The sequence below is a fragment of the Carcharhinus amblyrhynchos genome, chromosome 15 (genome assembly GCF_965287045.1).
Source record: "Carcharhinus amblyrhynchos chromosome 15, sCarAmb.v2.hapA, whole genome shotgun sequence".
NCBI lineage: Eukaryota > Metazoa > Chordata > Chondrichthyes > Carcharhiniformes > Carcharhinidae > Carcharhinus > Carcharhinus amblyrhynchos.
In genome coordinates, this window is record NC_137338.1 from 70,466,957 (window position 1) to 70,480,585 (window position 13,629).

At 43.1% G+C, this 13,629-nt stretch overlaps 1 protein-coding gene across 1 annotated transcript in view; it reads left to right on the plus strand.

The window, feature by feature from the left end:
- Positions 1 to 12,802, plus strand: part of vegfd (vascular endothelial growth factor D) — a 31,134-nt gene extending 18,332 nt beyond the window's left edge. Inside the window, exons 4-7 of the mRNA XM_080203320.1 lie at positions 3,382 to 3,521; positions 6,850 to 6,941; positions 7,037 to 7,178; positions 12,560 to 12,802. Coding sequence (XP_080059446.1) covers positions 3,382 to 3,521; positions 6,850 to 6,941; positions 7,037 to 7,178; positions 12,560 to 12,635 — 450 coding nt within the window. The 3' untranslated portion in view covers positions 12,636 to 12,802. The remainder of the gene's footprint in view (positions 1 to 3,381; positions 3,522 to 6,849; positions 6,942 to 7,036; positions 7,179 to 12,559) is intronic.
- Positions 12,803 to 13,629: the final 827 nt, after the last annotated feature.

The window sequence follows — 13,629 nt, forward strand, 5'->3', positions numbered from 1 at the left end:
GATTGATACTTAACAATGTAAATACTTTTGAATGATGAGATTTACACTCTTGCATTGCTGCTCAACCTCTCCAGTCCAGAAAGGGAACAATTAAAACTTTGGAATTTCACACCCACTGTTAGTAAATTGGTGCTCGTGATGTTTTTAAAAATGTAGTTATTAAATTATTCCTTAATGTCTTATTTTGTTTTCTTCTTTCTTTCCCTTTATGTATTTAATCTGACTAATTTACCTTGTTTCCTTCTCCATTGTATAATCATAAGAGACCATTCAGAGCATTAAGGCCTCTCTACAAGAATAATTTAGTTTGTCTCACTTCCCTGCCCCTTCCACATTGCTTTGCATGTTTCCCCTTCTGGTAATAATCCAATTTTGAATACCTTTATTGAATCTGCCTCCATCACACTTTGTGGAGTCATAGAGGTTTACAGCATAGAAACAAGCCCTTCGGCCCAACTTGTCCATGCCACCCTTTTTTTTTAATTCCTAGGCTAATCCCAATTGCCCACATTCGGTCCCTATCTCTCTATACCCATCGTACCCATGTAACTACCTAAATGCTTTTTAAAAGACAAAATTGTACCCACCTCTGCGTCTACCTCTGGCAGCTTGTTCCAGACACTCACCATCCTCTGTGTGAAAAAATTGCCCCTCTGGACACTTTTGTAACTCTCCCCTCTCACCTTCAACTTATGCCCTCTAGTTTTAGATTGTCCTATCTTTGGGAAAAGATATTGACTATCTACCTTGTCTATGCCCCTCATTATTTTATAGACCTCAATAAGATCACCCCTCAGCCTCCTACGCTCCAGAGAAAAAAGTCCCAGTCTATTCAGCCTTTCCTTATAACTCAATCCATCAAGTCCTGGTAGCATCCTAGTAAATCTTTTCTGCACTCTTTCTAGCTTAACAATATCCTTTCTAAAATAGGGTGACCAGAATTGCACACAGTATTCCAAGTGTGGCCTTACCAATATCTTGTACAACTTTAACAAGATATTCCAACTCCTGTATTCAATGTTCTGACCGATGAAACCAAGCATGCCGAATGCCTTCTTCACCACTCTGTCCACCTGTGTCTCCACTTTCAAGGAGCTGTGAACATCGAACATGTACCCCTAGATCTCTGTGTTGTGTAACTCTCCCCAGTGCCTACCATTAACAGTGTAAGTCCTGCCCTTGTTCAATCTACTAAAATGCATTGCCTCGCATTATTCCAAATTGAACTCCATCTGCCATTTGTCAGCCTACTGGCCCAATTGATCAAGATCCCATTGCAATTGGAGCTAACTTTCTTCACTGTCCACTATGCCACCAATCTTAGTGTCATCTGCAAATTTACTAACCATGCCTCCTATATTCTCATCCAAATCATTAATATAAATGACAAATAACAGTGGGCCCAGCACTGATCCCTGAGGCACACCACTGGTCACAGGCTTCCAGTTTGAAAAACAACTCTCTACAACCACCCTCTGGCTTCTGTCAAGAAGCCAATTTTGTATCCATTTAGATACCTCACCCTGAATCCTCTGAGATTTAACCTTTTGCAACAACCTACCATGCGGTACCTTGTATTCCAGATTCTGACCACATTAAAAAGTTTTGCCTCATGTGGCCTTTGATTCTTTTGCCAATCACCTTAAATCTGTGAATTCTGGTTCTTAAACCTCCATCAATGGGAAGGATTTCTCTCCATCTACCCTATCCAAACCCTTCAGGATTTTGAACACTGTCAAATAGCCTCACTGAGGAGGACAATTCTCATCCCATCTTCCAGAAGCTTTCTCCATCCTTAATTCCTGATGAGATGAGGTTGATACCCTCGTAACCCATCTGCATTTCCAGCAAAATGGTTAAAGGGTGGTGGAAACAAAATCTGGACCAATACTTTCTGCATCATTCTATCATTGAGAACTCACATTACAGTTCTGGAGTAACAGGAAGAATGGCTACAGTGTAACAGAAGGGCCTGTTTCTGCACTGTAGGGTTCTATGTTCTATAATCAAAGTAGAATCAACATTGGGGAAAATAGGTCAAAATAACCAAGAATAAGGGTGACAAATCTTTAACTCCAGTTATCCCAGTGGTAGACCAATAGTAAGTGTAGCGTGTTTTTATACCTTTGTCAGTACCACTCATTATAACTCAGTTCAGTCATTGTAAAGGATGAATACAAAGGTTATACGGAATAGCAGTTTTTAAAGGAGTAGAAAATTGAAGTGTTGCAGCGTGGAAATTAGTTCATGATGGCAATATCAGTATGGATGCCAAAAGTATCTTCATTTAATAAATTGTTTATTTGTGTGATGCACTGCAGAAATGATTGCCATAGTACAAACTGAGATCCTGGTAGAGTTGCAGGGCAGTAGTGGGGCTGGAACTTGGAACATGATTGAAATCTGCTTTGTTTCTCGTGCCATTTCTAATCTGAGGGGAGATGATGAGTTTTTCCAACAGTCTCCTCCCTGATTGCAGATTCCTGGGCCACTCCAGAAATTCCAACAGTTATGCTCCCCATAATCCCAGTTTACACCATCCGAGGTCACATTAGATTCCGTATAGGACCAGACCATGGCCCTAAGTTGACCAATTGCCTTTAAATATATGGCCAAATGCCTTCTCCTTGGTTCGACCATCAAAGCAGCAAGATGCCACATCAGTCTTCCTCACCTTATTCAATGTAGGTGTCTTTATTGTGTCAATAAGAGTCTATAAACAAAACTCAACTATTTAAATGCTCCTGGCCTCAGGTATCTGAGAGAGGGTCCGTTGCCCCTGACACTGGTGTCCAGGAGGCTGACATTGTTGGAAGTAGTATCTTAAATGTTCCAAGATCTGTAATTTTGTTCTGCCTTGTTACCAGAAAGCTAGCACTCTATTCGGATGAGAAGGTGCGGAGGGCTGATAAAGCATGCATTATTAGGCACTCGTGGGACTCACCAACAGCAGCCACTGCCTCTCTGTTATGCAATGAAGAGCTGCTGGCCAAAGGGACCTCCATCCTCAGGGTCCTTGATTATGGGGAAGGCCCACTGCTGTCCAGTTAAGTGCCTGATTAGCACTTCAACCAGCAGGCCTTCCTGGAAAGAGGTGACACAGGGCTCTCACTTGCTCTCCATCTGGCAGGCGAGATCTGGCCCAGTCTTCTACGGTAAATACCACCCTGTGTCTATTATCTTAACAAAGACATTAAATAAATATTCCCTTTTTTAAGGTAGTAGAAAAAACTAACATCGCCGAACTACATCCCCACCATTCGTCAACCAGTAATAAAGGAGAAGAGATACTTTAGAGACACTTATCTGCTTCAGATTATTCTATTTAAACAAAGAATGATTATTGAAATGTCATTATTAACATTTCACTTGTATTTCTAGCTGTTTGAGATTACCATCCCCCTGACCAATATACCAGAGCTGTTGACCGTCAGAATTGCGAACCATACTTCTTGTAAATGCATCTCCAGTCGACACGCATATTCCATCATTCGGAGATCAATCTTCACACATGAATACAGGTAAATGAAATCCTATCCCACCTTGTGATACTTACGATCAAATCGCTGCTGGAAATATAATAACCAGCATGGAATTGAACCACACACACTCCAACTCAATTGAAAGCAGAGAAACAAAACGGCTTTGAAAATGTGGCTTCCCTGTTTCAGTTATTGTTCCCTGTTACAGTTTCAGACAATGTAATCTCCAAATCTCAGCTAGGCTGGATGGGGATAACTATAAAGCAAACTTTCAATTCAGTTTTAGCTAGTAAAATCAGAGAATACTAAGAAATACTCAGCAGGTCTGGCAGCGTCTCTGGAAAGATCATAAGAGATAGGAGCAGGAAAAGGCCGCTTGCCCCCTTAAGCTGGTTCTGCTATTCAGAACTGATCTGACTTTCCTGCCTGCCACCCTGAACACTTGAACCTCCCTTGATCAAAAATCTAAATCAGCCCTAAATATATTCAATGACCAAGTCTCCACTGTCCTTGGGGAAGAGAATTCGAAACTCTAACAATCCTCCAGGAGAGAAAATTCCTTCCAATCTCTAAATTAAATGATCAACTCCTTATTTCCTAACTGTGTAACCTCATTGTATCCTCCCACATAAGGAGAAACATCTTCTAAGCAATCTACCCTGTCAATTCCTCTCAGAATCTTGCATATCTCAATACGATCGTCTCTCATTCTTCTAAACTCAAATGAGTATAGGCCCAACCTCCTCAACTTTTCCTCATAAGACAACCGGTTAGAAATGAGAGAGCTAATGTTTCAGGACTGTGATCATTCACAAAGCTTCAGCAAAACGTAAAGTGGCATTTGGACACCTGTAAGTACTGCCTGGCCTTAGATGCTGTTTCAAAGAACAGAAAGAAAACTACAGCACAGGAACAGGTACTTCAGCCCTCCAAACCTGTACCAACCATGCTGCCCATCTGAACTAAAACCACCTACCCTTCAGGGGGTCACATCTCTCCATTCCCATCCTATTCATACATTTGTCACAATGTTCCTTGAAAGCCATTATTGTATCTGCTTCCCCTGGCAGAGTTCCAGGCATCCACCATCCTCTGTGTAAAAAAAACTTGCCTCGTACATCTCCTTTAAACCTTGCCCCTCGCACCTTAAACCTATTCCCCCTAGTAATTGACTCTTCCACCCTGGGGAAAAACTTCCGACTATCCACTCTGTCCATGCCTCTCATAATCTCGTAGACTTTTATCAGGTCGCTCCTCAACCTCTGTCGTTCCAGTGAGAACAAACCAAGTTTCTCCAACCTCTCCTCATAGCTAATGCCCTCCGTACCAGGCAACATTCTGGTAAATCTTTTCTATACCCTCTCCAAAGCCTCCACCTCCTTCTGGTAGTGTGGCGGCCAATAGTTCCATAATCCCTTAAATCCTAAAGTGTGGCTTAACTTTTGAGCTTGAATTCGAGCTATTGCAGCATCTTTGTGTAGAATCTAGCAGATATGTCAGCCCAGCTGCACTGTCAGAGGTGAGGCCTTTCAGATAAAGCATTAAACCAATGTCTGGATGCAAAAGATGGTTTTGCTCTTCAAAGGTGGGCAAGAGATTTTTTTTCAGGCAATTTGGGACAACATATATCACTGGGCAGAATTCTACGGTGCCCTGCTGGTGAGTTTGCAGCCTGGACAATTTCCCACCCACACCACAGCCTGTTCACAATTTAATGTCGGGGGTGTGAAGCAATTGAGACCCTTAAGTCGGGCTGCTTCCCACCCAGCCTCAGTTCTGAGGTGCGTGGGTTAGGTGGATTGGCCATGCTAAGTTGCCTCTTAGTGTCATGGGGATTAGTAGGATAACTACGTGGGGTAATGGGGATAGGGCCTGGGTGAAGACTCGATGGGACAAACGCGCTGTGGGGATTCTACAATTTTATTCTATGAGGCTGTTGGATACTGTTCAAGGGTGGAGGGAAGAAACAGGTAACCTACCAAGGTTTTAGGCGAAAAGATCCCATAACTGCCCCCACCCCCCCCATTCCAAATTGGGCATCAACCTCCCACAAAGAACATAAGAACATAAGAACATAAGAAATAGGAGCAGGAGTAGGCCATCTAGCCCTCCGAGCCTGCCCCGCCATTCAATAAGATCATGGCTGATCTGTCGCTGCTCAGTTCCACTTTCCCGCTTTCTCTCCATAATCCTTAATCCCCTCTCTTATCAAAAACCCATCAACCCGCGTCTTAAAAATATTTAGCGAGGCAGCCTCCACCACTTCAACGGGCAGAGAATTCCAGAGATTCACCACCCTTTGAGTGAAGAAGTTCCTCCTCAACTCCGTTCTAAACCGCCTCCCCTTTATCTTGAGGCTGTGCCCCCTAGTCCTACTGTCTTTTTTGAGCGGGAAGAGTCTCTCCACCTCTATCCTATCCATCCCATTCATCATCTTACACGTCTCAATGAGATCTCCCCTCATTCTTCTAAACTCTAACGAGTACAAGCCCAGTTTATTCAGCCTCTCCTCATATCTCCTCAAAGATCTGCCCCCATGAGCCCAACCTCTCCCCCCGCCCCACTTTCCCTATTACCAGGCCTCCCCTCTGCGAGAGAGGTCACCCCCACTACACACAGCTAGGGGATTTATAATCTGGGGATTGCTTGTAATCCCAGATCTGCCCACAGCGCCACTGGGTCTGCTGGCCAATCAGATTCCCTGAGGGAGGGGCAACACTCCCATCTCAAACCAAGAAATGACTTTGGGGCTGTTGTGGGTGGTGGGATACGTTCCCTGCCAACGCTTTGGGTGGCAGAGTAGGAAAGCCCTCCATCTGAAAAATCACATCCACTGATCCAACAGGTTCAGATTTATACAAAACACCTCTCTTTCTGGGACACAAAATGAGCTTCCATTTTTGCCTTCAAAGTAACTGTGACTGCAGCTGAGAAGTAATTCTTTGGCTTGAGAAGAGGCTACAACAATTTGAATGTGCGAGCTATAAATTGGTAGAATTTGAAAATCTGCTTTCCCAGAATCCTAGATGCATCTTTCAGTGCAATGGATACCAAGATTGATCCAGTTCAAATAAAAACCCCAAAATTAAAGTAATAATTCTCAGTAATAATAAAAAAACTCTGTTCGAATCGTAATTCATGTTTGGGCATGAACTGTATCCTTCAAAACACAGTTTTATTGTATCATGCGGCTGTTTATTTTCAACAAATTTAGTGTTAAAGCTGTATCTTTTGCACAAGAACAGTATAATATGTAGGACATGTTTTATTTGGTTAACTTAGGAGTTAAAAATTGTAGAGAATATACACCAGTGTAAATTTAACAGCAGGAACAACAGGACTAACAAGCTGCTGCTGTGACTTCCAGCTGTCTGCATGATGACAATCACTGCTCCAAGGGACAGGTCTGGGATAAAGAGAGATGCCACTGTGTGACTTCCTCAGTTCCAGGAGAAGATGGTAACAGACTCTCTTTTTTAAAAAAATTATTGCACACACTGCCAGATAAACAGCCACGGACTACACTCTCTCAAATGTGTTTCTTTCCTGTCCAGAACTCTCACCCATTGCAGAACTGGCTATCTGTGGGGCTTACATGGAGTTCAATGAGGAATTGTGTGACTGTGTTTGTAGGAACATGGAAAGTCATGAAACGTGCTTGCAGAAACAGAAGGCATTTGATCCACAGTCCTGCAGGTAGGAACACTGATAGCAACCAAGTTAATGTTAGAAGCTTAATGGAAAGCAATAAGAACACTATATTATGGCAAAGATGATTTGGATCCTCTATTTTATGACTTGTATTGGATGACAAAGCCACATCTACAGGACTCCCTGCTTGCTTTATCTGCTCGACTTTGATTTGACCCTTTTGCCCATTTGTGGGTTACCTCCGGGTGCTCTGATTTCCTCCCACAGTCCGAAGGATGTGCTGGTTAAGTGCATTGGCCATGTGAAATTCTCCCACAGTGTACCCAAACAGATGCTGGATTGTGGCAACAAGGGGATTTTCACAGTAAACTCGCTGCAGTGTGAACGTAAGCTGACTTGTGACACTAATAAATAAACTTTAAACTTTAAAAACTTTAAACGTTTAAACTTTGGCAGAACTAAACACCGACAGCCAAATGCTGCAAGAATTCAAAACTCAGGGGAATGAGGAAAGAGCCTTTATTTAGCCCAGTGATAGGCAGCCTAGGCTAGTGAGTGAGCCATAAGATTGAAATCAGGTACATTTACTAACCATGACTCCATGAACAAGACTAAATACGTTTAATGCATACCAAATATTTCATAATTACAGAAAATGACTTAATTGTTTATATATTAAGAGAACTATCGACTTCAATGGTAAAAACAAAAGAAATATTTATACTATGGACACAGAGGGAGTGCTCGACTCTCTCAGACAATGCTGTGAGCAATTGGCCTGCACCTCACTTTGCTTGCCCTCGCTTTACGTGAACGCCACTTCAGTCATATTAATAGGAAGAAAAACTACACAGATAGAAATCAGTAGAATATGGCAACCCTGCGCACGGGTAACAGTCAACAAAATGCCTCATGGACTGCACTCAGAGCCCAGATGGGCTACATGTAGCCCTCCAGGTTGTAGATTGCGCACTGCTGCTTGAGCTGATTGAGCTGAGTTATACACAGTTTGATTCTCCAGGGCAATATCAGGCCTTTGTTCCTACATAAAAATCACTTCTGTATTTTTCTGATGTAAATCTATTTCACTGGGACAAAATTTCTGACATTGTTGGTCACTCTTGAGGAATAAAAACAGAAGATTCTAGATAAACTCAGCAGGTCAGGTAGCATTTGTACTGAGAAAGGGAGTTAACGTTTCGGGATAAAATGACTCTTTTACAGAATTTAAACCAGGTAGAAATGTAATGAATTGTATAGTTACACTGGGGGAAGAGGAGGTGGGATGAAATAGAGGAACACAGACAGGTTGGGGCAGAAGAGATATGGACAAGTTTGTCATGGGTATCAGACAAAGGGGCAGCACCTGTGGCACAGTGGTTTCTTACTGTGCCTCACACCAGTGATTTAGGTTCAATTCCAGCTTCGACTCACTATCTGTGTGGAGCTTGCAAATTCTCCCCATGTCTGCGTGAGTTTCCTCTGGGTGCTCCCACAGTCCAAAGACGTGTGCATGAGATCCATTGGAAATGCTAACTTGCCACTTAATGTCAGGGGGATTAGGAGGGTAAATATGTGGGGTTACAGGGATGGGACCTGGGTGGCATTGTTGTTGGCGCAGGCTCGATGGGCCAAATGGCCTCCCTCTGCACTGGAATGATATTGAGGCCATTAAGGGATGAAAAGTGCTACTGGAGGCAAAAGGTGAGACAGCAGAATGTATTAATGGGAGCAACTGAGCAGCTGTGACCGTGGGGGAGGGGTGGGGTTGGGGCAGGCCAATAAGCTTAATGGACAACTGATAACAAATTACAAGGTGGAGAGGGAAGGAGGGTTAAGATGGAGGGGGAATTTACTATCTAAAGTTGTTGGACAGTTTTGCTTCTTCCTTCTTTTAAACAGCCAACCTTTCTCCATTAAAACCAACACTCAGTCTCACATGAACCTGTTCAGTGCTCTGCTGCTAATGTTGTCTCGCAATAATTATACTGGAGAATATTTGGGAAAATTTCAATGGAAACCTTCCCGTACCTTCCGGTACATTTTTGAGCAGCATCATTGACCAACTGGATGGAGCTCTTTCTAATTGGATACACTAATCCATAATGATTCTCCAGTAAATGCATCAAAGGTGCATGTTCCCACTTCTGTTTAATGTGTTCCAGCCATTGTGGTGCACACAGATGGACAGATACCCCTTCCGCTGCCATTCCTGAGACAGCTACCACAACCAACATCATCCTGATCGTCATTGGGCTTAGGATTCCTAGCTGACCCAGACATATTCATATCCAAATGTAGGGCCCAATACTGCTGCCTTTAGAGGGGTGGGCAAAGTCAGTATGCAGCACACATCAGATTCAGGAACATCTTTGGCATGTAAAGCAAAACTACTTGATGCGTAGGTTAGAGGGACTAGTGGGGGAAATATGTAGCGATATGGGGGTAGGACCTGGGTGGGATTGTGGTCAGTGCAGACTCGATGGGCCGAAGGGCCTCTTTCTGCACTGTAGGGTTTCTATGATCCCCATCAAATTTTCTCAGAAGTAAGGAACTGGTTATCTTCTCAGGTTTTCTATATTACTTAGTTTCAACCTTATTTTTGTTATAATTCTGCAAAGTCTCTGGGTAATATTTCAATTGATAATTTTGCGAAACAGGCATTATGGGTTGTAATTTACTTTTATTGGATAAATGGATATTGGATATGCTCACCTAAAATCCACAATCCACCCACCCAAGTACCATAAAAATGTATCAAGGTCTCTTCACTGCTTTTCTCTCTCAGCCTCTGCACTGAATAGCATTTCATTCCTCCTTCAAACTCCTCCTTAATTCATCAAGTCTATCTCTGTCCAGTTAACTTTCTTCTTACTGTCCTGCAATCTCTTCCTTCATACAATTGTGGACGGTGTAGTGACACAATGGTTAACAGTGCTGCTGCCTCACAGCACCCAGGACCTGGGTTTAATTCTGACAGTGGGTGACAGTCAGTGTGGACTTTCTCCCCATGTCTGTGTGGGTTTCCTCTGGGTGCTCCAGTTTCCTCCCACAGTCTAAAGATGTGCAGGTTAGGTGGATTGGACATGCTAAATTGCCTCTTAGGGCAGGGGGGCTAGAAGGGTAAATACGTGGGGTTACAGGAATAGGGCCTTGGTGGAATTATTGTTGGTGCAGGCTCGATGGGCCAAACGGCCTCCTTCTGCACTGTAGGGATTCGATGATTCTGTGAATGTGCCCAATTCATGTTGATGGCCACCCCTTGACCCTGTTGTCTCATATTGTCTGTCTAATTCCACCTCAATTGAGGCCATCTTTGACCACTTCCTTGTTTCACTCTCCATCCAGAAACCGATTCCCCCATCCAATGCTACCTCCTCCTGTTTCTGCCCATGGAAAGAAACTCTCCCAATTCACCCAACATTTCAAAGTCCAAATTGGCCAATCGTTGGCCCTCTGTTCCCCAAATCATTTTAACAGCTGCTGATTTACTCAACTCGTATACCTCCACCCTTGAAAGCTGAGACAAATTCCTCTAGTTCAGCCTTCATCTCCTCTCCTTAAGCTGAAGGATCACCATAATTATATCCACTACTGGACGTGGCTGGACCACATAAAACTCTTCATCAGCTGCTTCTCTCACCTGCCAAATTGGCTCACTATTCTATAATCACCTTGGAGTGCAAAGATAATCCCTGGCTTCTTTCTTGCACTATAGTCTTTTTAAATCCCTCTCCCCTGTCACCTCTGCCTCCACTTGCAACAGTAAGTGTGAGGAGTCTGTAGATTTCTTTGTCACTAAATTTGTGACCATGTCTCTGCCATTTCTGAACCCACCCCCTGCTGTTCCCTCACCCCACTGAGTCAAGATTCCTTTAAGATTCCCGTCCCTGAACTCGCAATGTGCTCTAGTTTCTCATCTTTCAAGCCCTCTTCTAGCTCATCATCTCTGAAACACATCTGCTGCTCCCATGACCTTAACTCCCCTAAACTGCTGACCATCCACTTCCCCTCCTGGTCACCATAATGTTAATGGTTCAGCTGGTAGCACCTACTTCAAATCAGTCATCATCATCTCTCTCCTTAAAAAAAATCCACCCTTGAGCCCTCTCCCATCCTTGAATAATGTCTCATTTCCGACCTTCCTTTCCTCTCAAATCCTTGAATGTATTGTTCTGGGAGAGATAGGCATGGATTTGGAAGGTGACTCAGTTTTAGAATACCTGCAATTAGGTTCCTAGCTCTTCCGTGGTACTGAAACGGCTAATATCACAGTTATAAATTATGTGTTAGGTGACTTTGTGTCCTTCTCGATCAGTTGGCAGCCTTTGGCATGATAGGCGACACTCTTCTCCTCCAACGGTCATCCAGTTGGATGGGACAGCACTTGCCTGGCTCCATTCTTATCTATCTAATCGCTGCCAGAGTATCATTTGCAATGGCTTCTTTCCCTGTTCCTGCATCATTACCTTCGGTATCTCCCAGGATCTCTCCTTGGCCATTTCCTATTTCTCATCTGTGCACTGCCTCTCACATTATATCATCTGAAAACACACGGTCAGTTTCCTTATCTAGACTAATGACACCCAGCTCTACTTTACCACTTCCTCTCTGGACTCCTCCACTGTCTCTAAATTCCCACACCATTATCCAATATCCAGTATTAGATAAGAGATTTCCTTAATATTGGAAAGACTGAAGCCATTGCCTTCAGACCCCACTATAAATTGCTTTCCCCCGCCATCACATATTTCCCCTTCTGTAGCATTGCATGCCTCTGCCCCTTCCTCAGGTCATCTACTGCTGAAACCCTTATGTCTTTGTTGGCGCTAGACTTAATGCACCTTTGCCTGGTCTCCCACTTTCTACTCTTCAAAAACATGAAGTCATCCAAGACCCTGCTGCCTACGTCCTAACTTGCACCAAGTCCCATTCCGCCATCATCGGCGGAAAGTCCCATTCTGCCATCATCATCCGAGCTAGATTGGCTCCTGGTCATGGGACATCCAGCTTTCAAAATTCTCATACTTGCTTTCAAATAAATCTCCCCATGGCCTCGCCCTTTCCTATCTCTATAATCTCCTCCAGCTCCAAAACCCTCTGAGATATCTGTGCTCATATCAATCTGGCCTCTTGAATAGCTCTAATTTGAATCGCTCCACCATTGGCTTCCAAGGCCTTAAAGTCTGGGATCACCTCTTTAAACAGCTCAATCACTTACTCTTTACTCCTTAAAGACGCGCTTTAAAACGTATGTCTTTGGCAAGCTTTTAGTGATCACCTCCAGTATCTCCTTAATACACTAAGGCACTATATAAACTTACTGTGTCCACTTTTTCATAGGGTTATTAGGTCTTGTCTACTAATTCAGTTTCAGATTGTTAATTTATTGTCTGCTATTGAGCTTCTCTTTGTTCTTGTTACAGTTGTGTGGACAGACCTGCCTGTCCATACCCTAGCAAATCCTGCGCTGAGGGGAAGGTCTTCAGTGATAAGCATTGACAGTGTATGTGGAAGAATAAACATTAACATATCTTGCAGAGGAAAAGTGACTGACAATCATGGATTGTGACTTTAATAAAAGTGCTCGTTCTACATTTCTGGCTTTGTTTTAAATTATTGATATTTTATGTATGATATTAAACCACTTAGCAGTAACTGAAGTCTTACGGTCTATCATTTAATGCGAGGAGCATATTCTCCATATGTAAAAAGTGTACAAATTCTCCGCTGAATTAATGGTCAAAATGCACAACATACTGCAGCATCCTGACACTCAATATTACTTCTCTCCCTGTTTATTTTCCTCTTCTTTCATCTCAACCCCATTCTAATTGCCAGCTAGTCTATGGGCAACCTTTTCTTCTGTCCACTCCATTCTGAAGCGAGGCATTCATTTATTTCTTATTGAGAACGTAAAAAGAAAGGCCAAAGCTCATACACCAAGAGTAGCGGCAAAGTTGAAAGAAGTGAAACAAACGTGAGTTGTAACTCAGGTTTAACGGACACCATTCCTGATTATGAAAGCCAGATGATTGTAAAAGCAAGGAAGAATTTCTGTGAAAAAAAAAATTGATAAGACTTAATTTCACAACTTTAAAAATATCTCTAATCATAAACCTACCCAAAATGACTTAATTACCTTTGCCACTAATACATGACACTTTGCCTATCATCCCTCAACTTAAGATAAAGAAATTCTTAACTGTCACTTTATAGAATCATAGAATCCCTACTGTGCAGAAGGAGGCTATTCAGTCCATCGAACCTGCACCAGTAATAATCCCTCCCAAGTCCTATCACTATAGCCCCATATAATTACCCTGCTAATCCCTCAACTAAGGGTCAATTTAGTATGGTCAATCAACCTAACCCCCACATCTTTGGAGCGTGGAGCACCCGAAGGAAACCCACGCAGACATGGGGTGAATGTGCAAACTCCACACCGATCGTCACCTGAGGCCGGGCTTGGACCTGGGTCCCTGGAGTTGTGAGG